The 23,876-nt window shown below is 42.3% G+C and overlaps 1 protein-coding gene across 9 annotated transcripts in view; it reads right to left on the bottom strand.

The window, feature by feature from the left end:
- Nucleotides 1-23,876, bottom strand: part of tenm4 (teneurin transmembrane protein 4) — a 178,494-nt gene that overhangs the window by 60,343 nt on the left and 94,275 nt on the right. For all 9 annotated transcript variants that reach the window (XM_050072306.1, XM_050072313.1, XM_050072323.1 and 6 more), the window contains 9 exons: nucleotides 23,571-23,735; nucleotides 21,283-21,497; nucleotides 19,944-20,154; nucleotides 14,012-14,113; nucleotides 13,108-13,302; nucleotides 11,344-11,544; nucleotides 7,472-7,657; nucleotides 1,158-1,304; nucleotides 79-295 (listed from right to left, as the gene is read on the bottom strand). In XM_050072306.1, coding sequence (XP_049928263.1) covers nucleotides 79-295; nucleotides 1,158-1,304; nucleotides 7,472-7,657; nucleotides 11,344-11,544; nucleotides 13,108-13,302; nucleotides 14,012-14,113; nucleotides 19,944-20,154; nucleotides 21,283-21,497; nucleotides 23,571-23,735 — 1,639 coding nt within the window. The remainder of the gene's footprint in view (nucleotides 1-78; nucleotides 296-1,157; nucleotides 1,305-7,471; nucleotides 7,658-11,343; nucleotides 11,545-13,107; nucleotides 13,303-14,011; nucleotides 14,114-19,943; nucleotides 20,155-21,282; nucleotides 21,498-23,570; nucleotides 23,736-23,876) is intronic.

Below are 23,876 nucleotides of genomic sequence, written 5' to 3'. Positions count from 1 at the left end.
GAGAATAGCAGCTTTCGTCTTGTTACAGAATGTCGCACCGGGTGGCTGTCTGGCAAGAGTAATGCACAAGTCACTCACTTGCCATCGAAGGGGTTGGCTCCAGGGATGATGTGGGTGCTGTCTCTGCCCACCAGGAAGTGCACCCGGTCATAGAAAGTCTGCAGGTTGCTCTGTGTAGAGGACATCTGTGTCTCCTGGATGATGTCCAGGGGGTCCGGGGAACCAACACACAGAGAGGTGGTGTGACAGGTTGCCTGCAGACAGCAGTCTGGATCCATGCAGTCCACTAGGCCATCTGACAAGGTCAAACAAGACACACACTCTCTAATTAAACAACAGCCTGGACACACACCTGGCAGAAGAAACTAGGCATATATATTTGAGTCATTGGGCCATTATTAATTTGGACTGTGGTTTCACTACATGATTTGAGCCATGTTAGGTACACCTCGTTCTGGAGAACATTCAAACACCTCTAGGATTGCTTGTGGTTCTCTATCTGTAATTTGGATGAAATAATACAAGACAGAAAGGGCTGCTGTGCAATGCACTTTACTTTACTAAAGTGGGTCATTGGACTACCCTTTGCTTTCAGGGGCCTATCTGGCCAGATGGGTGATAAAAATAAACCATGCTGTCAGGAGTCAGTCAAATTCCCAGCAGCACCCCTTCTTTGCCAGTGAGAGCCCTGTAGTCCCTGCACAGTGATGGGGGGACAAACAGTCTCTGCATAAATAAGGGATGCTAGCACATAGCTCAAGCCCAGAATGAGGTCTGGAAGAAGGGAAGTCACGTCTTCCACTTGGCCTCAAGAGTGGTGCAGCCCCCTGGCTGGCTCTGTGTGTGTGCCTGGCTCTGCTCGGGGCTAGTTAGAGGGCAGAGCAGGGACTTCCTCCTGGGGCCAGCGCATGCTCAGAGCCTTAGGCCAGCTACTCTGCTTTTTAATAAAAACCTGTTGTCCAGGTGACTGACTGAAAGCCATTCCTCATCCTCACCTGCATAAGAGTACAACTGAGCCTGGAAAGCATAAAGCAGGTACAGTACATTCTCAAGTACAAAGGTGGTTCATTCTATAGTCAAATCATGTCTAGTTAAGAGTCCTTGTTGATGCTTGGCCAGTGTCAGAAGGCACTGCTGTGTGCTGTTTGTGATTTTACCTCCATCGTTGTCCTTGACATCACTGCAGGCAGTTTCCATAGAGGTGTCACAGCCAGTGCCCCTCCAGCCCAGCTGGCACACACAGTACCAGCCATTGTTACCCAGAGTGCACCTACCATTTCCATTGCACAAACCAGGACAGCCCTCTGTGTAACAAAAAAGGACAAAGACAGAGGTCGGCACAGAATATCAAATAAAGCAGGTTTAGCGGGTAACAGATAAATACTACAGTATTGTTTGTGAAGAAACACCAACAATAAAACACAATGGCGATGGTTTGTTGCTGATATTTCTCTGATAACAACAGACTAAAATCATGTTAAGATTTTAAATGCGTCAGGGTGGCTATAATGACTCTCGGCTGAAGTTGATTAATTTGATACACCTTTTGTGAAGCTTCTAATATCCCTTTGCAGTAAAATCAGATAAGAGGGATCTTCTAAATCAATATTCACTCATTACTACAATAGATTGGCCTCCTGTATCTATGCTACTACAGCTGGATAATGAGAGCAGTGGTGTATATGCTGGCATATCTGCACATAATTGGATCTGTTTTTATGTGATTTTTCCAATGTGACCATCATTATGATCATAGCATTACTGCTACTGTCATCTACGAAAAAAGAATGAGCTACAACAAAACTACATTACTTACTGAGAAAAGCTTTATATCATTATTTGCTTTCTTTTTTTGATAAGTTGTCTCCAGACTCTTTTTAGCAATCAATAACATTATCCCTCCAGGGACAGCGTGTGTTCTGTCATTAAGGGAAGGAGAATGCAAAATAAAACAGTAGGAGTGTAAGGATGAGCTCAATAGCATTATGCAGGGGAGGACTTTGCCTGCGCTGTGTTCCCGGGCATGTGACCCCAGGGGATCTAAAAGCTGGCTGGAGCAGACCGACAGGTGAGACATCCCTCTGGTTCTCTCTGGTTAGGTCTTCACAAGGGCATAGATCAGAGGATTATCTTGCCCATTTTTCCAGGGCTGTTTGGCATTTATCTGGTACCTTGTGATTCCTATCCCCTCGCTGAGGATGAGGCAGAGGCAGAGGGTAACATCTCAAGATATCAAACGCATGAGTCTGTCACAGTTTGTGTTGTTAGCAAGCTGCCTTGATAGAGAGAATGCTAAGCTGACCCATTTTATCAACTAAAGAGACTGGGGCGGCTGTCTCAGTGCTCTTACATCACACAGGGAGAATAGGAGAGGGAGAATGAGAGAGCAAGAAAGGAGGAGAGACGGGTGCAGTGAATGGGAGAAATGTATTACAGAGAGAAATATCAGATGAAAGAGGAAACAGTGATGGGAAGGAAACACAGAGATAAGTATTTAGGAAGCTAAAAGGTAGAGGCAGAACCAAGAATAGATGGGTGCTGTAGATCACATAGTTAGCTGAGGAACGCATCGGAGCATGTTGGTTGTTGCAACACACAGAAAGGACGTCAACAGGACATGAGTCATAATACAGCCAATCCACATTTGAACATTCAGTATTATTATTGCACATTTATATAACATAAATGGTGATTTAAAAACTGAAGAACAGAAGTAAATTTCAATTTATAGTAACTCTTAAGAAATATTACCAAAAGGCTTGGGCGATATCATGGTGTTACAGTTTATCCGAGTATTAAGAAATCCAGACGGTATGATTCTCAATGCTGTCATAGTGAGACGGTATATCTCATATGGCAACTCATATCTAGATGCTGTATTGTATGTATTGCACGTCAAGAGCCATGAGAGATCATCTCTACTGGTGGAACAAGCAGCTGAGCTGACAAACATGGTGACTGAAAGTGGCGGGGATAACGTTACAGGACTAGCAACAGCAGAGAGAGACAACAGCTTAATTTGACCTCTAACTGTAAATTAAGGGTTTATTTTGACCAAGCCAGAGCTGGTTATTGTTGGAACAGTGGACTAACTAACTAACTGACTAACAAGACTAACTGAGATGGTTTTGGTGAGTTTTGTTTTGCTTTTTACAGGTTATGAGATGAGTTAACAAGGCAATTAAGCTAAAGTTAGCCTTGGTGCTGTAAAAAAGACACTTGGTTTTAGAAGTTGTGCTGTTGTATTTCTCTGTTTAAGAGAGGTCAGGTAGTGCCACACACAAATACTGTATACACCTGTGAAATTTCAGGGAGGTAGGAAGATACCACCCAAGCTTAGTTGCCAAAATAATACCCCAAGCCTTTCTGTGATTCTTTTCTGTTCTGTCATCTAATAAAGAAAACCACTATAATAATTTATTGTTCTACAGGTTTAATATTAAAACACAATGAAGCTTTTATCCATGTTGACTATCCTTGTCCAAGAATGACTCATGAACCATGGCAACCTGCACTTGTGCTATCTTTAATGCAGCCTTTCAAATATACTTTAAAGTAGAAACATGGGTTTTTGTGAACTCTGATAAAAAAGGCAAACAACAAATGGAGCAACAAAAGTCCTGACTATTGAATAATTGCGGTCAATTCTAGAGCACTAAAAATGTAAGAACAATAAATAATCTTGTCTCAATTTTTTTTATTCTTTCCCTGAAAAAGGGACTCACAGTTGAAAGCTAATGCCATTAGACAGTGTCTTGCCTCTTAGACACATTTGGACATTAGCCGTCCTTTTATTGAGCAAATGGACAAAACAACTTTGGTTAGACCAGTGTAGACAGATGATTAGTAAGCTCCGAATGTTTATTACAAGGATAAATAAAGATCCGCTCTCTGTTGGCATCAGTTCAACTTAATTGGCAGCCCTTTCAGAGAGGAGCCCCTGCTGAGCCCTGCCCGAGCCTGTCTGAAACAGCTCCAAACGTGAGGCTGCAAGTGTTCGAAGGACTCCTCTGGCAGCCGCTCTCATGCCAGGTGGTCCATTACCAAGGACAGAGTGAGGGAGAGAGAGGGTGCTGGAGGCAGAAAGGCAGGGTTGCTGCAGAGCCTCCACCCCCTGCTTGCCCTGCACCAACCAGACCATGAACTCTTTTAATTAGAGAGGATGCGGCCTCAGCACCTATCAGGCCCTGCTCACAGCTGCACACTCATCCATAATGCATGGCACAGGTTATGAAGCCCCTTTCCCAACACCCCCCTATTGAGAAAGCAACGCCGCACACAAACCAAATATTCAACACATATAGAAAGCAGCACAAGTTGACTCACCAGGTGCGAAAGTGCTAAGTGGAGATTACTGTGTGACAATATGGCAAAAAGTTGATGGGAGGTGGGGATCTTTAGAATGAGTTGTTCGGGGCAACAAGAGGTGCATTGTGTTTGCATATGTCAATGTAGGGGAAGAGCATGGTGTGTGTGCATGATTTGTTAATGCTGGCTGGAGTTACAATGGGAGGAGGGCAAAATAGAAGGAAGGAGGAATGCCATACCTTTCACTACCTTATCCAGATAGTGAGCTTGGGAGATAAAAGACAGGACATATAAGGGAGGTTTGAACAGTGCCACTTCCATGACAAGACAGCAAGGCAAGGTGTTAGTTTACATTACAAAAGGTAAATAATAAAAAAAGGAAAAGTGCAGTCATGAAGCAAAATCATGCATTACAAGCAGCACAACAAATACGCTCCAACACAGAGGGAGAGGGGTGGAGACGGGAGGAAAAAAAGACGGGGGGGATTTGTGGAACACAGAGAAAGAGAGAGGAAGAAATAAAAAAAGAAGTGAGAGAGAGGGTAAAAAAAGTGATATCTTGAGAAAGAACATTTCAATCTGTCCCCATTTATCAACTGCCAGGATCGGCAGAATATCTCAGGGGAGTATTTCAAAAGCAACGTGATTGATGCACATATTACCACCCTTAAATCTCTCAAGCAATATCGTACAGGAGGTCAGGATGTTCAACAAAAAGCGCTTTTAATCTTGAAACACCTCCGCAGACGATGAGGTCACCAGAGGGTTCTGCTATGGCGGGGCCAAATTGGACCTCCCGTGCTCCACAGCATGGGGCATGGGGCCAACGCAGAGCTCTCAATAATGAAAATTGATTTAAATTGAGATCTTTGGCTTCTTAATGGATGACACTGAGGAATATTCTTGTCGAGGGAGTGGGGATCTCAATATGGCACTTATAAAAGGCCCATCAATAATGTAAGGCCAGCATATAAAACATTCACAGACTGAGTCAAGGCTCTGTACTCAGGCAGCTCTGCTTCAAGATATGCAAGAGAATACTGTGTGAAAAACAATATTTTCATCTACTTGAATATGGAATAAAGCGTTCACCTATAAGACTGGCATCCTCAACTTTTGTCCCGTCTCCCTTGTGACTTCGATGTGTGGGAGTTGCAAATTTCTGTTCAGTGAAATGCTGTGGCAGAAGGGGAAGAGATGGCCATTGTCTTCCGACTTCCTCTCTGATGCTTGAGTGGTTGGATCATAGAATGATAATGAGTGAGTTACCATGCTAAGTTGCAAGTGTCAACAGAGCAGTGGCTGGGTAGTTAAACCCAGATGAATGCATCATATTTAAATGACTGCTGCATATTTTGTATGTAAAACCACTAACTACAACATTCAAATGAATTATGGAGCAAAAAATATTTTCCTACAAAATGCAGTGTATTGTAAGTATGAAGAAATATATGAATACAAGTAAACAAGCCAAGTTAGTTCTCTGAGGTAATGTGTGCTAACTATGCTAACAACGGATCAGCAATTCGCAACAACATTTTTTGCAGACACTAGATATCAAACAAAAGCCACAGACTATATTGTATTAAGTTGCTGTGATTGTAAATGTCACTACTTTAAGCGGCAGCAGAAGATAGCGTTATGTCGGAGCCTGACCGGGCAAAGCATCTCTTCGTCTGAGGAGTTGCCCCCTCTCACTCAGAGTCCTCCTGGGTCTGGGGCCACAGCTGCCTGTACCCAAGAGCAGCGTGAAAGCAAGGAGCATTCACTCTGCAGCTACATCTACGGACTGAAACATCCCCAGAAGTACACTGCACACTGACTGACAAAAACGAACAAACAAAAAAACGTGACTGCTCGTCTTGAAGAATTTCAGTCGACTGAGTGGTCCCCGGCCGATGATTTGAATCTTCAACTTTCAGGTCGCGGCCCTAATCAATTTCTCAAAATTGTATGTGTGCACTACTTAAGTTAATACCTTCAGTTACTTTCTACCAATACAACAAACAAAAATTAAAATAAAAATAGGAAAAAGGAGAGAAGAGAGGAGGGCTGATGCAACACAGGGGAATAATGGTAAAGTTGCAGTCTTGCAAAGCAGGCATTACATAGCTTGTCCTCTGGATGGTCTCCTCTGATGATTAGAGGAGGTTTGACAATCTTGACATCAAGAAACATGGAGCTAAATACATTAAAACACTCGTCTTAATGAGCTCAAGATACATTTTTACAATGGATCTGTCACACTTGAAAACATCCATCACCATAACTAAAAAATATCTCCATGCCATCCTTTTGGCAGGGGTCACAAACAGAGGTCAACTACTGCTTACTAATGACAACAGCTGGGCTGCATCTGCTGTTGCTAATATTTACATATTACTGCAGTCACTATTTCCTCATGACAAACAAATGCTTACAACGAGGAATGCCACCTCTTCAGAACTACAAAAAGCAAACATATTAAAAGTAAATTTTCAAGTTTGCACTTTGCAAAGTTCAGTCAGCTCCTTCTACCTTTTCACTATTCTCTCAGTGAAGGATTTTAACACAATTAAAATAAGCCAACATTATCAAACCATGAACTTCTGCTGGCGTACTCTGCGAATGGATCACAAAATCCACTCCATAACAGAACACTTAATGACTTTACTCTCTGGCAACACAACGAAAACTCAGTCAAAACTTCTTTTTAGGTTTAAGTCAGCCAAGGTCTTGAAAACTTAACTTCTGCAAGTGTTTACAAAAGAACAATTGTCAGTATACACATAGAGCTAAAAGTGGTGGTTGACCGGCTCACAATGACGCACATGTCAGTATTTGAAATAAATAGTAAATGGAAAGGGAGAAAAGAAAGAGATGAGGAAAAGGATGAGTAAAATGAAAGGACACCTTAGCACATTCCCACATTAAAATGCATGAAGGCAAGCCTCAGATCCTTGAGTAAACCTGTTCATGCTTTACCGAGTTGCACAAATTCAATTAAGCATGCTTTTCCCTCTCTTCTCCAACTGGACCCTTCCCCTCACACCCAGCACTTCATACACACGCAGATAGACAGACAGCCTACGCCTTTGTTGCCCCCCCCCCCACCCCCACCCCAGATACACAGACGTAGACACACAGAGTCCCCCACCCACGCCAAAACTTCTTCCCATCCTACCAATAGTGCAGTGTTCTCCGTTCCAACCGGGACTGCATTCACATTTGCCGTCCTTGCAAGTGCCATGTTCGTTGCAGCGAGGGTGACACGCCCTCTGGTCACACCCAGTGCCCATCCAGCCATCGTCACAGCGGCAGGTGCCCGAGACACAAATGCCATGGCCACCACAGTCCGCTGCACAAATCTCTGTGGGAGACGGGGACATAGAAAAAGACAAAAAAGAGAGTGGGGGAAGACAGACAGAAAGGAAGGAAGGGGGGTGGAAGTAGGATGGAAAGGGAAGACAAGGCGGTGACGGGACAAGGCAACAAGGGTGAAGAAAAGACAAATCCAGGAGTTATTGTCAAGGAAAGGCAGCCACGCTTCACTACCTTGTCTGATGGCAGCTGAAAAGAAATTCCTGCACCTCATAAGGGGCAATCCTTTTTGACAATACAAATCTAATAAGTCCATTATAAAGAAAAGACATGGATTGTAGCGGCCTTAGCAGACTTATTCTTCTCCTTGCCTCTTCTCCTTTTTGTAAATTCACCTCTTTCTTCCACAAAAGGGGTAAAGAGGAAAAAATATACAGCTGGAACTTCTTGCAGTGATGGCAACAATATCAGCGCTACTATTTTGATACAACTGTAAAAGCTACTATATTTCCCTTGTTGTACATGTTGTGTTATTGCCACACTACTATGGGCTACAGGCAGGAAGTTAGACTCCACAAAATTATTCAAGGCATATTCAAGGCATGATTTAAGGCATATGGCGTCAATATGCTGTTTTTATTCTACCTAAGTGCAGTGTAGGAATAAATGCATTCATGGAACGAAGGAGGCTGAGAGACAGAGCCACAGTAAAGCTCTGCTGGCGCTTTTGTGTGGCAGCTGAAAGACCTCCCTGACAGGCTGTGATAGAGCCTGGGACATTACCCACGTCTCATGAACTCGAGGGAGAGTATGACAAGACGAAAGCTCAAAGAAATTAAACACTGACAGATTTATTACGAATCTCATTGAAATGTTAACCTCTTTATTAACTATTATGTTAAGAAAAAAAGAGAGAGAGGCTTAGCGGTATGGGCAACGAGCGAACAGCGAACAATAGCCATGTATTCCTGGCTTATTAGCCAAGCCAATTCAAATATGACCACAGGGGACCAAACTGGAGGTAAAATCTTTTAATAAGTCAATTACTGCTTTTACAGCGCCTATTTTGTCATTGCTACAAATTAGATTTGAGTGGTATTTTCAGCCACAAACCATAACAAGACATTACCAACTTGAAAAGCTTTTAAAAAAATCACTCTCCCCTGCTAATTATAACTAAGCACTTTGTTAAACTATGCAAATGCTAATTTTACATCTGACTTTTGATTTAGAGGTACAGTGTGCTAGCAGCATTTGAGTCAGTGCCCCTTATGACTGCTTAAACACACACACACACACACACACACACACACACAAACACACACACACACACACACAAAACCATTACGCATGCAAACACAAAACACCACACTAGGATTCAGATAACAGAGGTCTGCTCATCAGTAATTTTCTAATAATTATTTATTGTGGAACTACAGTGTGCCCCTAAAGACAATATTAACACAGTAAAACAGGAGGTGCTAATGGACATAATGAACATCTTGAGGGATCAAAACAAAACTGACCCTTGCAGTTCCTTTCTCAGAATTATTAGAAGAGAGAAAGCAGACTCACATGGACTGTGAGACAATTGTTCACTTGGAACAAAGGAGAAACCTTTAACGTGATAAAGATGCAATTACAGCCTGCAGGCAAACCCTCATTATCCGTGGCCAGAGGAGTCCACAGTGAGAAATACCCCCATCCCCCTGATGGCCGTTACCATTTGCACTAAAGGACCGTGTAAACAAACTTTCCTCTGGGTGGGAGAATGGCAAAAATGGCATAAAAACACACATATTAAAGGACATAAAACCTCAGGCATTGTTTTATGGCTTGTAACAACATTACTACCAACTGTGCACACCCAGGTTGTACTGTTCCAAAGCCACATGAGAAAATTAGTTTGTGACTTAAAAGTATTGGGGAGGGGGGGATTAAAGAATCTTGAAAGATATATTGAAAGCTTTCCATCTTTTTCTTCCCCTAGTCTGCAAGGTTATAGGCTGCTAGCTGCACTACCCCACCACCGAGCTTAGTGTTGTATTAGACCACAGAAAGCTCTACAATGAACAGGATAAAGGCGGATAAAGCGCCAACTCATCATCATTTACAGAGCTCTTTCTCTGCGAGGCAAACTCAGACTAACTGCCCATTTCCCTTAAAATCCCTGGGATTACCTAATAGGTCATTGTGTCTGCCTGGAATATAAAGGGATTCATGGATCCAAGTGACTGCAGGACTAAAACTCTAATATTTTTTGGTGAGAATACAAATTATGTTGTCTAAATGAAAGCAGCTGACGGCTACAAGTGTATCAGCCTCTACAAAAACAGAGCCGATGTACCGATTATCAACACATCAGAGGCCTGTTCAAACTGAGCTATCTGAAGCTTTAATCTGCCAGAGAGTAATCATAAAACATGAATACAGTCTCGTATGAGCATTTATGTGTGTGGAAAATTCTTGGCTGGCTACAGTAAAAAGGAAAATACATTTTGGAACTTTTGCATCTGTTAACCCTGCAAGTGAGTGATGTTAGATACCTACATTTGACAGCTCTTTAACAATCTACCACAGAGTTCACTGAGGTTTTTCAGTAAAATACTTCTTTGGTAAATGTGAGCAGGCAGGCAGCTGTCAGAGCTGAACCCTTAAATTTTGTGCAGGACTTTTTTTCATCCTTAGAGCCTCCAGAAGGTATATTCTCGCTGTAAAACTGTATCTTGTGCTCAGCCTATTCTTGACTACCAAGAGAGAACATTCCCCATGGACAAAATGAACACAATGGGAACGATCCTCCGGAGCAGAAAATGCTATCATCAGCTGTGAGCCTTGTGCCAACGTGAAGAAAGCCAGAACTCAAGAAAGAGCATTAACTTGCATTAGATCATGCCTCTGACAATATCCCTGCTATGCGCGTTTCCCTCTTTTCTCTGGCTGCCAGCTCACCATGTGGAGCTGGAGGATGAAACCATTCGTAAAAGAAACAAATTTAGAGCAAAATCAACCAGGGTTTGATTGCTAGCTGTGAACCTCCAACTGCTCATTGATGTGAATAATTGAGGCTTTTATGCGAGCCATTTTCTTTAAACATAATCAGAAATGTTTACTTCTGTGAGGAGCCAAACAATTATAAGTTTTATTGAATCAAGCAGTGAATTAAACTCCGACAAAATTGTGGGGACGTTATCAGAGATGCCAAGGTTAATGCATGTTTTTGCACTTTATTGCCAATTGTGTTTTTATTTAAGGTTAAGACATTATACATGTAAAATACTCACTGATTGTGATGACTACTTGTGATGAGTTGAGGATCATGTGTGAGACATCACATAAATGAGTATTAAATAGCAAAACTACAAATAACAGTGTTGACCTGACAACAGCTGTGATAAAACTGTGAAACATTCAACTCATATTATGTGCTATCTGTTCACTTTCTCACTTCATAATTTAATCATTTATAATGTAATGCTTTATTTAAATGCCTTTCCTTTAACAAATACAATTACCATCACTCTTCCAGAAGCTGCTACATGCATAAGTACACAAGATGCTAGAAAAAGGAAAATAAACTGATTAAAAAAAAAATCACGACTAATTTAATTTAACGTATGCATTACTTTTGTGAATACATTGACATTTTTCTACTTGGTAGTCAAAGCTAAAGCAGCGCTGATCTGTGAAAGGGAATTCTGCCAATGTTTACTCTCATCTGAGGAAAGCACTCACCTGTGGAGCAGTCATGGCCCGTCCAGTTGGGGTCACAGCTGCAGGTTCCGGTGTCTGCCAGGAAAGCTCCGTGTCCAGAGCACTGGTCCATGCAGGAGGCCCTGGGGCTCTCACATCCTGGCCCGCCCCACCCCACAAAGCAGTGGCATTCTCCTTGGACACATACCCCTCGGCCTGAGCATGTTGGGTCCAGGCAGTCCACTAAAAGGGTTCCAAAGAGACAGTGTCAGACACACCAGTCACCTGCTGTTTCCCTCTTTCAGAGACAACCTGGCATCTCTATTTGAACCTGAGTAGAATGACAAATGCAGTGGGCTGCGGCTCAGCGGCAGATGCAACTGGCTTAGCAAAAGTACAAAGAATGTAGAGAGGGAACACGCAGAAAATGACACGAGGAGGCCCGCTTTCTCTAAAACTGGAGACAAGATTTACAGTCAAACTAATTACATGGCACTGGGGCTTATGGTAGCAACCTACAGGTACTGCCCACGCTCCTGCTGGCACCGTCCCATCCACTCATAATGAAAAATTCCTCCGAAAGAGGAAAGGTGCCTTAATAAGAGCATGTTTCTCTAAAATCAAAGCCATGATAATGAGGACTTCAAAGCTGGAAACACCAAAACCTACACTGCCAGAGTGTAAAGGAGAAAACAGGGTGACGTAAGGAAAAGCGTGGGGCAACAGCTAGACTTCCTGAGCATGCTCGACTCTAGTTTACAGACTATTTGAAGATCTGCAACTGAGAAAGCCTTGCAGTGGTTTCCCTCTGCTGCATCTTCTTTTGTGCACTGTATCATCCAGCGTACAGTGCATCAGTTCAATTAGTATGCAAATATCAAATTAATAGCCGTTTCTATAGCATCCCTTCCCTTGACATCTTGTTTAATGAATGCTTACTTTGTAAGGCACAAGAGTTGTGGGAGCGTACAATCAAAATAATAGCATTCTCTCGACCAGACAATATCTGCACGGTACACACAGATGGCAAATGGGCCCCAAGCAGGAGCAATGTCTAGCCAATGAGAGCAGCAGGCCACGCCATGGCAGCTCCCCTTTACCATGACATAAATGGGTATAAAGGCCGTTATAGTAAGACAAACAGGATCTCTCGCCTCTTAGCAGATGGTTTGGGCACAAGGCACAAAGATCAGAGGCTAACTGACAAGAAACTCTCTCCTGGCAATTAATCATCGCGGCTGAAGGTCGCACGGAAGAAAGGTAAAAATGTTAAAGGGCCCTCGTCCACATTCCCGTCCACTCCTTATGGCTAGCACTCCACCCAAAATAGAATGGGGGCCTATGGATGTCACAAACCCCCATTTATCAAACTCCCAGGGTCCATTTTTCATCTTGAAATGAGAGCCTTCAAGAGCTGGCAAACACAATGGCTCCTTCAATCTTATCTGGTCAAGCCTTATCCAGCATCGTGGAGTTCCTAATGGATTAACATCAGACTCTGCTTCTGAATTTCAGGCAATAAATGGACTGTTTCGATTAGCGTAATGCCTTATATCCATGATTTATACAGAAAAAGTCACCCAGGATGCATATTGTTAAGTGTTATGGCCATAATGATCTTCATAAAGGGTGTCCTGTCTTTACTACTACTGTAAGATAAGCCATACCGGCTCAATAGCTGTTCTCATTATGAGTATTCTGCTAAAATATCAAGCACTAACAAACTAACATGATTGTTACAACAGCCATATTATGTAGGATGTTTTAAGTTCAGGATACAATATGATGACTTATCAAAACTATTACCTTCTTCACAGTTTTCTCCTTTGTAGCCTGGGTTGCAGATACAGGTTCCCACGATACAGGTCCCATGGCTGCTGCATGTGATATCAATGCACTGGTTGGTGGGAACGTCACACTCGGATCCCTTCCAGCCGCTGTGACACATGCAGCGACCTTTAAGGTATTGACCATTCCCACTGCATAGCACTGGACAGGCAGCTTTGAAAAGAGCAGACAGCATACATCCATTTGAATGGAGCCCTCCAACCATGGCGTCAAAGAATAGTGAGTGTGTGCTAAAGCCTCGATCTGACAATGAGCTTCTGACTAAAATGTTAAAAAGATTTCCATTCCAGTGTACAATATGCCGCACACATGACCATGACCCAATTTGCACAAAACTAAACAACAAGTATCTAATAATTACACAATGGCTCTTGTGTGGCTGTGGAAAAAAAAATAAAAAAAGAGTTGAATAAAAAGTGTTAAATATGGTGTCGATCAACACATTGATAACAGATGGCAGAATGTGTAAAGATGTAATCAAAACAAACTACGATCATTCTAACACATTGACTAAAGTTGTTTTTTAACTTGGCGGAAAATGAATGCAGCCTGGGTTTCAATAACTGAAAGACTGACTCAATACAAGTCCTATAATCTAAAGCTCTCTTCTCTATACAGTTATTCAAGAGTTCTTTTATGTGTAACACAATACTCCATTAGGAGCGATAGAGGTAAAAATGAATCAACTGGAGTAAAACTGCCTAATTTAATAAGAAAGATCTGAAGTACAATAAAAAGTAATTGTGAGATTAAAATGGCTTTGTTCTGGTCACGCAGCAAATATAATTTGGTCGGCATCCTAAAATGGTATGTATGAATGATGTAGATCAATATAGACATTATGACTGAGGGAGTGACTTACCTCGCCCACAGTCAGGTCCTTTGAATCCTAAAAAGCAGTGGCATGTTCCAGCAACACAGTCACCGTTCCCAAAGCAGTTGCTGGGGCAATCGTCAATAGAATCTGCAAGAGAGCAATCAGGAGCTTTTCTGAGTAATGTGGTCTTTTATTTTCCTCCCACTCATTTTCTTTGGGTTGATTATTTTCCCTTTGTTAATGACAGTGATATGCACAGGCTCCAATCCTGTCAACATTTCTATTTCACTGCAAAACATTTTTGAGTGTTGCTAATGTTTCACCCAAATGGTGGAATTCACTAGAAGAGTAAACAAGTTCTGCGTGTTTGGGCTTCTCCCAAAAACTCACAAAGCAAAATAAATTCTTAGAATTTGAGAATGCACTGGATGTGATGAGTGACGTGCATCATTTGCCAAACTTATTTGACACTTTTATGGCACACTGCAACCAGGCGATATGATGCATCAGCAGCAGTGGAACCTGCATTTCCCCACTGCCACGGGTAATGTTACTGTATCATATTTTCTTCTATGGTCTGATTTTCTATTTATACTTCTATTTATACTTATATATTTAGACTACAAACTGAATAATATGCAGTCTATGTATACAGTGTGTATATATGTTAGGGGTGACCCCGAATAGTCGACGACAGGGCCGGGCAGTAAAACGATCTCGGAACGGGATGGCAATAAAATGTATGCCAATGATGAGATAAACTATACTAATTTTTACTCTATATGGATAGACCTAGATACATCCAAACAGCATGCCATGCAGCAGAAGTTAACAGTCAATCTGCAGTGTTGGGGATATGCTCATTGTCCACGCCCATTTTTCACTGCAAAGTTTGTGCTGAGGTGAGTGAGCCGAGGTGTGGAGGGACTGAAAGTAGCATTGACAGAACGAAAAGGGGAAAATGAGTGGAAGTGAGGAGCAAAGCGGCAGTGAAGCTGAAAAAGAGCTCCCGTTATCCTCAAAAAGGGATGAAATTGTGGATAAAAAAGGTCACACAACGTCAATAATTTGGAAGTTGTTTGGCTACTTCAAAGGTGATGACGCATGGACAAAGACGGTCTGCAAATATGGTGCCGGTTGGTGCCAACCTGGACAGGAAACACAACAAATCTTTTCCATCACCTGAAAAGATGGCATCCTAGCGACTACATGGAGAAAATGAAAATCCGGGCCAAAACTGCAGTAGGTCTACCAACAAGTGTTGCTCAATGGCCCAGCACTTTGAGTACTAGCGGGGCTGCACCGTAAAAGCAATCAATAGTGTCCTCTTTTGCCACCATAACCCTGTATGAGAAACGATCAAAAAGGAGGAGAGATATAACAGACACAGTGTCATACTGTCTGGCCAAAGACATTTTGCCCATTAGCACCGTGGAGAAACAAGGGTTCAAGAAATTAATTTAAGTGCTAGACTGCAGGTATGAGCTCCCAGGCAGGAAATATTTTTCTCAAACTGCTCTGCCCCAGATTTACGATGAGTGCCATGGGAGGCTGGGAAATCATTTGGTTTCTTCAGGTGTCAGACATTATGAGGATACTTTTCAAACTTGCACCATTATCAAATTATATATCGTGATAAATATCGATATCGATCAATACAGAGAAAATTATCGTGATGGTATTTTTTGCTATATCGCCCAGCCATAGTCAACTTATTCGACCATTCAATCTAAGAAGCCTGATCCCACTAGCAATCACACAGCCAAATTGTCGCAGTTGCAGGAAAAAGTGGTTATGAAACGAAGGATTTTTTCCATTTGGGCTATATGGGGGCACTGAATGTCTGATATAACATAAAATCGCTTGGTTTCTCCCAATAAATCATGAAACATAACTTATGTTGGTCTAAATGTATTCATCAGAACACAATGGCACTAAATACTACATAAATACTTATGGTTGTGGCTTATGGCTTGTTTCTCTCTCTTTCTCTCTCTATTTCTCTCTCTGAGAAAGTTGAAATTTCTGTTTACAACCACAGAAAGCAGCAGGAACTGGACTAACTGATGTGTTCTGTCTGTCTATCGATCTCTTTCGCTCCGTTTCAAATGAGAATAGATCACTGAGCACATATGTGTGTGTGTATATATATATATATATATATACATACATATAGTTATATATATGTGTGTGTGTGTGTGTGTGTATGTATAGTGTTAAATGTTCTTATAAGGGACCCAGCTGTGTTTTAATGTGTTCTTTTATCATATTATCAATTATGTCTTTGAGAACATCCTGGCCACCAAAAAAATAAATCAACTAAATGAAACAGTGAAAACTGCACTGGGATATACAAAAGGTATCTTGGCACCTTGTCTAAATATAGTTGGGCTCGAATCAATTGGTGTGTGATTTTATCACAGACCCCCAGTCATTCACTCTGATCCAGAAAGCGCTTTCTACACAGTCACTGGTGGCTCACCATGCGCACAGAAAAGGCATTATAAAAAAATAGTAAGACTGAATGCTGAGTTATCTTTTAGCATGTCATTCGAAAAACAAATAATAAAAACAGTAGCTTATGGGCAACGCAAAAAAAGGTAAAATTAAATTCAATTAAACGAACACAAAAAACAAACAAACAAAACAATTGTAACATTCACTTAACATCTTGAACTCAAGATGAGCTCATGTAGAGATGGTTTTGCTGTAACATTATAACATGATTTGGCTGAAACATTTTTTTTTAATGCTAATGCCTTCAGCCCCCTCTTTATCTTTCAAGTTCTTAGAATATCAGATGCTAATGGGCTTTAAAAAAATAATAAGTCTCTCCCTCTTTTCTATGAACACCTGCAGAGAAATTCATGTGTGCTATAAAGAGAAAGCAACACATTTTCAATGAGAGTTATTTGATTTTAGCACAGTGATTACGTACTGTGTGCACTGCATTTGTTGTAACTGGAGTTACCTTGACTGCAACTGATTGTGTGGCTTTATTACTGTGTCTATCTGTGTCTGAGAATTTTTTGCTTGATGCAAACAATCAGTCCAACACTCTCCATCATTTTCTCTATCGATCCCTCTAACTGAATCAAACAAATTGGCAAAATAATTATTTCTACTACCGCGTTTTGACACTCGGTTTTATTAGAAATGAGAGTGACCACTGAGGCGCTCGACAGCAGCAGAATTCTGAAACACGATGCTCACTGAATTAAGCCTGAAATGGTGCTGAAAAATATTCAATCTTGTCCATTGCCTTCAGGCAGCTGAGGCTCTGAGGCAAAACTTACTGAACAAAGAATCTCTTGTGCTCCACAAAGGGCTAGAAATGTGAGCCATGGATTCAGCTTCCCTTTACTCTGGAGAGTCAATCATCACTGAGGATGCAACGCAAGACAGAGAGAAAAGACAAAAAGAGAGAGAGGGAGACAGAGATAGGGGCAGACCAGAAATACAGAGAAAAGAGAAAGGGCTAGGCAGTGTGCAGAGACATGCTGCTGATGTTTTCTGTGCTGCAGGCTTGCCTTTGCCATGTTGGGTTAGTGAGAGGATGCAGGGGAGACTATCCTCCGGGGTGGTGGAGGCAAATCAGCATTTTGGTGGGGTTTTGATGGATTCCAACAAGAACATCTACCTACATTGGAGGCTGGGGCTTCTTTTGCTCAAAGCTAGAGAACCAGCAGTGTGTGTGTGTGTGTGTCTGTGTGTATGGCCATTAGAAATTCCTCCCAGAAGTGCAATTATGCAGGAGAGATTCCTGCCGTGAATCTTGCAGCTCATGTACACAGGGACAAAAAAAAAAAAAAACCTAAACCTAAACTGGTTGTAATTTAGTGTTCGCCAAGTGAGGGACTGAGAGGTCCAACTGAAACTGCAACCCACTGACACATTAAGATGGCAGGCTTTCCACGTTAATGTGGAATTAAGCTTATTTTTATCTGTCATGGGTATTTCTTTGGTGAACAAGAAAACCATCAGATCGAACATATTTAATTGAGTAATCGTCAACTGCAGTGCTCCCTCTCTGAATGCTGACGCAGTTTGGTGGACTGTGCTCTTCCCATGTCTGTTGGCTGTGTTTCCTCTGAGAGCAGGGAGGGAAGGCCATGAATATCTCTTAGCCACATACTCGACATAGGCCAACGCATAAATCATGGATTCAAGCAGAGCTTCATTGAAATTCATTACCCTTTCACATCAGGGGAGCTAACTATTGTGTGAGTCTCTCCAGTCGGTGAGGACAGAGTAGCGTGCAGTAGGCAGGTTTAATCAGCGCCTTGCCATGCTCTCAGAGGATGCTCAGCACCTTTGAATGATGGGTGGTTGTGTACAGAGAGAGCCTCCGCTATAGAGTGAGACAGGATATAGAGTAAGACGTTGGCGCTGGGTCTTTGCTTCCCTTTTGCTTTGCACCCCTGTATGGGAAGCCACGTCTGGGCTGAAGCATGTCTGGCACCAGGCAGCAGGGACAAATGGCTTCATGCTCCAGAGGGCTGTGATACAAAACATTCAGTGGGACACATTTCACATTGCCATGGAGCCACAGCCAAGTAATGAGGAGCAGCCCAGATTAAAGACAGGGGCGCTCTATCCCCCCAGATGTATTACGGCGTGGCTATGTGCAACAAGCAAACCTTTCATTTAATACACGTGAAGAGCACAAGGCGCCTCACTGATGGTAAAAGAAGACATTTTTTCTTGCCAACACTGACAGAAACACTGAAATAATTTTACTGTTAGTGTCTTATAAACAATGCTGCTTGTGTCTCTCAGAGCGCCTGTTCTAGATATTGTTCACATACATTTCTATGCCTGGGCTGCTCTATTTGAAGGTCAACTCTATCCCTCCACGGCTCAATACAATTCAGGCAGTTGGTGAGATTCAATTTCTGCTGAAGGGCACTTAACCGGTGACCCATTTTAGAAAGGGCCCCTCTGCCTCCCTCTGAGCTCCTGTGGGCAGATCAGCTCTGATACAAATGAACAGAGGCAGAATTCCAGCTCTGACTAACTCTGCCCCACCCCATCCTCTCCCCATTCCCATCTGTTGCACAAAATACCTTATCTAGTTGTGTTTTCTCTGACGCAAACCACAGGAGACCTTCATGCACACCCAGTCAAGAAGAAATAAGCAAAAGTAAACACGCTGCCCCGACTCCCCCTTGTTGTGTCATATCATATATTAAGTATTGAATTACAGCTGTTGTTGGCACAGCAAGGGGGTGGGGGGTGGACGCTGCATCTCTTGCCTGTCTCCACTTGGTGTTACATTGGTGTTGAGGACAGCTTCTCATCGATCTGCTGCCTGGCACAGCCCCTGTCACAGATGGACTCTGGCCCAGGAGCTTTTAATTAAAGAGCATGTGAGAACAGCTCCCAGCTGCCATCCCTGTGAAAGTCGACACCTCGGGCCCTCTCACACCTTGCTTGATACAGCAGTGCCAATCAAAGGTGCTTTAGGGAGAACAAAGAGGAGCGTACAAAACGAAATCACCTCCACAAAGAGGACGTATGTCTGAAACACAGCCGAGTGCCACACACAGTTTAGTCAGAGGAGAGGAATATCTTTCCTACTTTGATATATGGAAAGTAGATGGAAATTGGAGCAAATCATGATCAAAAATGGCACTAGCAGGAGGGTACAATCATACTTTGAATTGTATGCAAATGGTTCCCAGAAGCTGGACCCCTGATTCGCTCGGAAGACACTCAGGCTAATGAGGATATTATGATCCCTCAATGCCCTACTCAGGGGCATGGCAGGATAGCACTGATGTCCTGATTTTTGTAATATTCAACTTCACCTTGATTAACCTGCACTTTCCTTGCCTATTGAAATCTGCCAAAAACTGCCTCTGACTCATGCCCCAAGTCTGGGCTGTTTGCTGCGGATTGCTGCTGGTTGGTATTATAGGGATTATGTGGATTGCTATTACAGGTTTCAGCAGCGGGTCATGCCCAGGGCACTCACCTATGGCGGTGGTGAGGAAGGAGACAGTTTCAGTTTCCTTTCCGTCGTTGTAGATGGCCAAGTGCCAGATGCCCGAGTCCATGTACTGGATAAAGCCTGTGTCGTGTGTAGTGATGGGCACCAGGCTCCGCTGCATAGCCACAGGCCCCTCCAGACCGTGGATGTCCTGGGCCAGGAGCCGCCTCCCATCCAAAAGCTCCACAAAGTCAAACTGCAGACAGACACACAGAAAGTGAGGAAGACTGATAGATGGACCGCAGACACGCCATTAAGAGTGACACATGAGACTTGAGTGCTTTCAGCCCTCTTTATAGCAGAGCATCATTTGGTCTGCATGAATAACTCATCATTCCAGAGGAGCTTGAGTAAGTCCTGGCACATGGTGGCTGGATGGGCTGTGATAATTTCTTAATCCACATATCTTATGTGAAAGCCTTGTTTAAAACTATTAAAGTGAAAAAGGGAAGCTGGTGGGGGAGAAGTGTAAGTAAGTGTGTACCAAATAAAATCTGCAATGATTTGCTTCGTATCAGTCGTGACTCAATGAATACCAATGAGACGGCATTTCATTTTCATCTACATAAGGAAGGGGATCTTGACTCATCTGCCACTCTATGTGCAATCAAACACAGCACGGAAACCCCACTCTAGATTACTTCCTTTGAAGTAAAAATGAGACAAACCTGATCTTTTGACTGAAAAATAAATCACATCGGACACTAATGCAAACAAAAATCCTGCTAGGAACAATTTGTTGAACTATAGTTACATTTACAGCAGAAATCTGAATTCTGCGAGCAAAGCAGTCAGATATGATTAATAACAAGATATATCTGATTCTGCGCTGCACATAGATAGGAAATTAGTGTAAAGAAAAATCTCCCTTCCTTGGCCCCTGAGCCCCGTATCTTTGTGTGATTCATTGATGATATTGAACCTGAAAGAAATTTGCCATAAATCCTTTCTGCAACAAAGAAAGTGATTCATAATACAATAGAGAGATTTATGAATTGGTTTGTATTCATGAAACACTCCTACATGGTTAGATAGGTTTTTTTTTTTTTTTAAACAATATCCCAATTTATATTCTGCGGTAGAGAAAGGATGGAAAATGAAGCTGAATCCTTACACTATGCAGAGATGATTGTAAATTGTTTTGCACAGCCTCACATTTACAATTTACTATTGTCTTTTGCAAAGAAGACATATTGATTTGTTACAGAAAACAGTATAATATGACAACTTAAAGCCACTAAAACATTTAGATTTAAAAACTCCCTATTCATACAATTGATAAGCACAACAGAACACAATAAATTAACATTCAAGTACTCCCCACCTGTGTGTGTGACGGAGGTAGGCCTCTCCTTCCATAGATTCCCACTAAGGCATCTTTGCTCAGGGACACATTAAACTTCAGGTACATGGGATGATCAATGAAGACCTGGGACCTCCAGAAGATACCAGGAGGAATCTGCTGTGCGACCTTGCGCCCCACGTCAATCTCTCCCATATCTATATAGCTGTCATCTGGGAACAAGCTGTCCAATTTGCCTGCATTGCACACAAAGTAAATCGGTCAAAGAGATCACACCATTAATCCAGCATGTGGAAGGCAGAGGGAGTCAGTCTGCTGAAGCATGATAGTCTGACCATATCACAGATATTCAATCACATCCCTGACAGCCAGAGAAGAAAAAATATTATGAATGACCCCTGTGACCATTGCCAGCAATTCCAGTCCCAATTCCAGTGGAGGAGAGTGCTGTGAAGAACTAAGAATAATCTACCTGAACGTCAGTCTGTTCATCAAACATACTTCTTGTTATGTAATAAAGTGTTTTGTGTTGATTCTTGTGAAATGGCAGCTAAAAAAAAATCTGCTTCAATTAAAAATGATTAAAATATGTTTCATTACCTGGTGCTTGGATTACTCAAAGCACCGAACACCTGTCATTAAACTGAGGGACAAACTTTTTGTTAAGGTTGCTGGCTCAAACATGGTAAGTTTGCCATCTTTATGGTCTCTAAACATTTCATAAATCTTGTTCATCACAGTGAACCGTTCTAAAAAATTTGATTTAAAAGGTTGAACATATGGGGTGAAAACGGTATGAAAAATGCTCAAGAAAATACAACTGCCTCGATACTGTGATAAAATACAGATCTAATTGAAGTAAAAGTGATAAAGTGGAAACTGTAATTATAGCAGAGAGGGATCTCTAATGCTGGTAACCGCTCAGGTACTAGGCACATCCACCGCCAAAAATTGTCCATATGCTCCATAATACACCTTATATTGGACTCCGTGGAAATGGCAACATCTGCTTGCCCATGTAGATGAGCTCATTTCAGCACCGATGTCTACTAAAGCAGACGACGTCCATGCAAACTACCCCCAGGACTTGGTGGCAGACACGGCTTTAGGTTACACGTGGTACGGCAGATGGCAGTGTTCTCAAAAGTCCATCAGTGGCAATGGGTTTTAGCAGAGTAGACAGGACACACTCCCTGTCTCCCAGATCTGGGCTTTACATAATGCTACAGCACACAGACTCATTTTCCACATGTTGGGGTGTGTTTGTATTTATGCAGCACATTAATGGTGTACTCATCAGGCTGTTTAAATAAATCATAAGCCGAGAACAGTGATAATGGGCCTCATGGTTAAATAAATGGTTGTTGTTCTGCAAGCTTAACTACAACATAATGCTTTGATGGAAAGACAAGACTCAGAAAGAAAGAAGCTAGCCTGGATTTCGACACAGTACACATCTGCATCACCTAGATAAAACATTAGATAGCTCATCATTGTTCCTGGTGACAGCACTGCAGAATGAGACTTATTTAGAAAACTATGGCTATTGATTTCCTATCAGCAACGGCTGCCATGCAGGGTCTAAGCTCAGCTGTAGTCATGCTTGTTGTTAGCTAAACACACTTTCTGCTGTCTGGTAAATGAAAAAGACAACTCCTGGATTCATCTATATGGTAATGACCCCATCTTCTACCTATTGTAGTCCGCCAGTGGCAAATCACATGGTTAAATCTGTGCCCATTTGTTCGGGAATGGAAGAGAGCAAACTTTCCTCGAGTCGAGCAGTTGGTACCGTGGGGTGAGCACATGCTTTCTTTGGCTGCCAGGAAAGGCAGCCCAGACTAGGAGATGAAAGGATCACATCCGTTCTGAAGAGGACAGAGTGGCTAATCCCCCTCTAGCCCCTGGATACTCGGTCCCTTAAGCTGCCCCATTTTCTCCCTCCAGGAACAAATAACACTTTCGCACTTACAACAACTTTCATAGGATTACAATGCAGATCTCATTGCATACCATGGAGACGAGAGAACACAATGTGAAACTGGATGACAAAATAATGACAAACTTGCTTGAGCTCCAAAATGTCATCTGTAAACTTTAAGATTTGAAAAACTTTTTTTTCCCTTGTGCAATGTTGTTCTATTCAGATGCAGTTACAACAGTGTACCACAGCAAACTGAGAGTCATGCAAATCATCCTGAAAAAAATTTGATGCATTTAGGTGGATTTACTCAAGTATTACATAAAAAAAAGAAAAAACGGATTGTGCATTAAATATGCATTATCCTGATAAAATAAATTGCACTTACTCTCATCTTTTCCCTTGCGGTCAGGTATTTCCAAGCCTGTGTTGCCTAGCGGTGGCAAGCTCAGGTCAGTAGGAAAAGGCAGGCCACTTGTATTGTCCTCGGACAGCTGGTACATCTGTCTCTGCATCGGCTGCAGGTGCCAGTTTAATCCAAAAAGGTGCATGGCTGAAATATATAACAGAAGACAACTTTAGAATTGATTCATGTTGAGATCACTTTTAATGCATTTAACCTAGGGATGTCCCGATCAAGGTCTTTTGCCTCTGATCTCGATCTGAGTCATTTTATAATGAGTATCTGCCGATA

Source organism: Epinephelus moara, chromosome 2 (assembly GCF_006386435.1).
Source record: "Epinephelus moara isolate mb chromosome 2, YSFRI_EMoa_1.0, whole genome shotgun sequence".
Classification (NCBI taxonomy): Eukaryota; Metazoa; Chordata; class Actinopteri; order Perciformes; family Serranidae; genus Epinephelus; species Epinephelus moara.
Note: the sequence above shows the minus strand (reverse complement) of the source record. Positions and strands in the feature narration are given on the sequence as shown.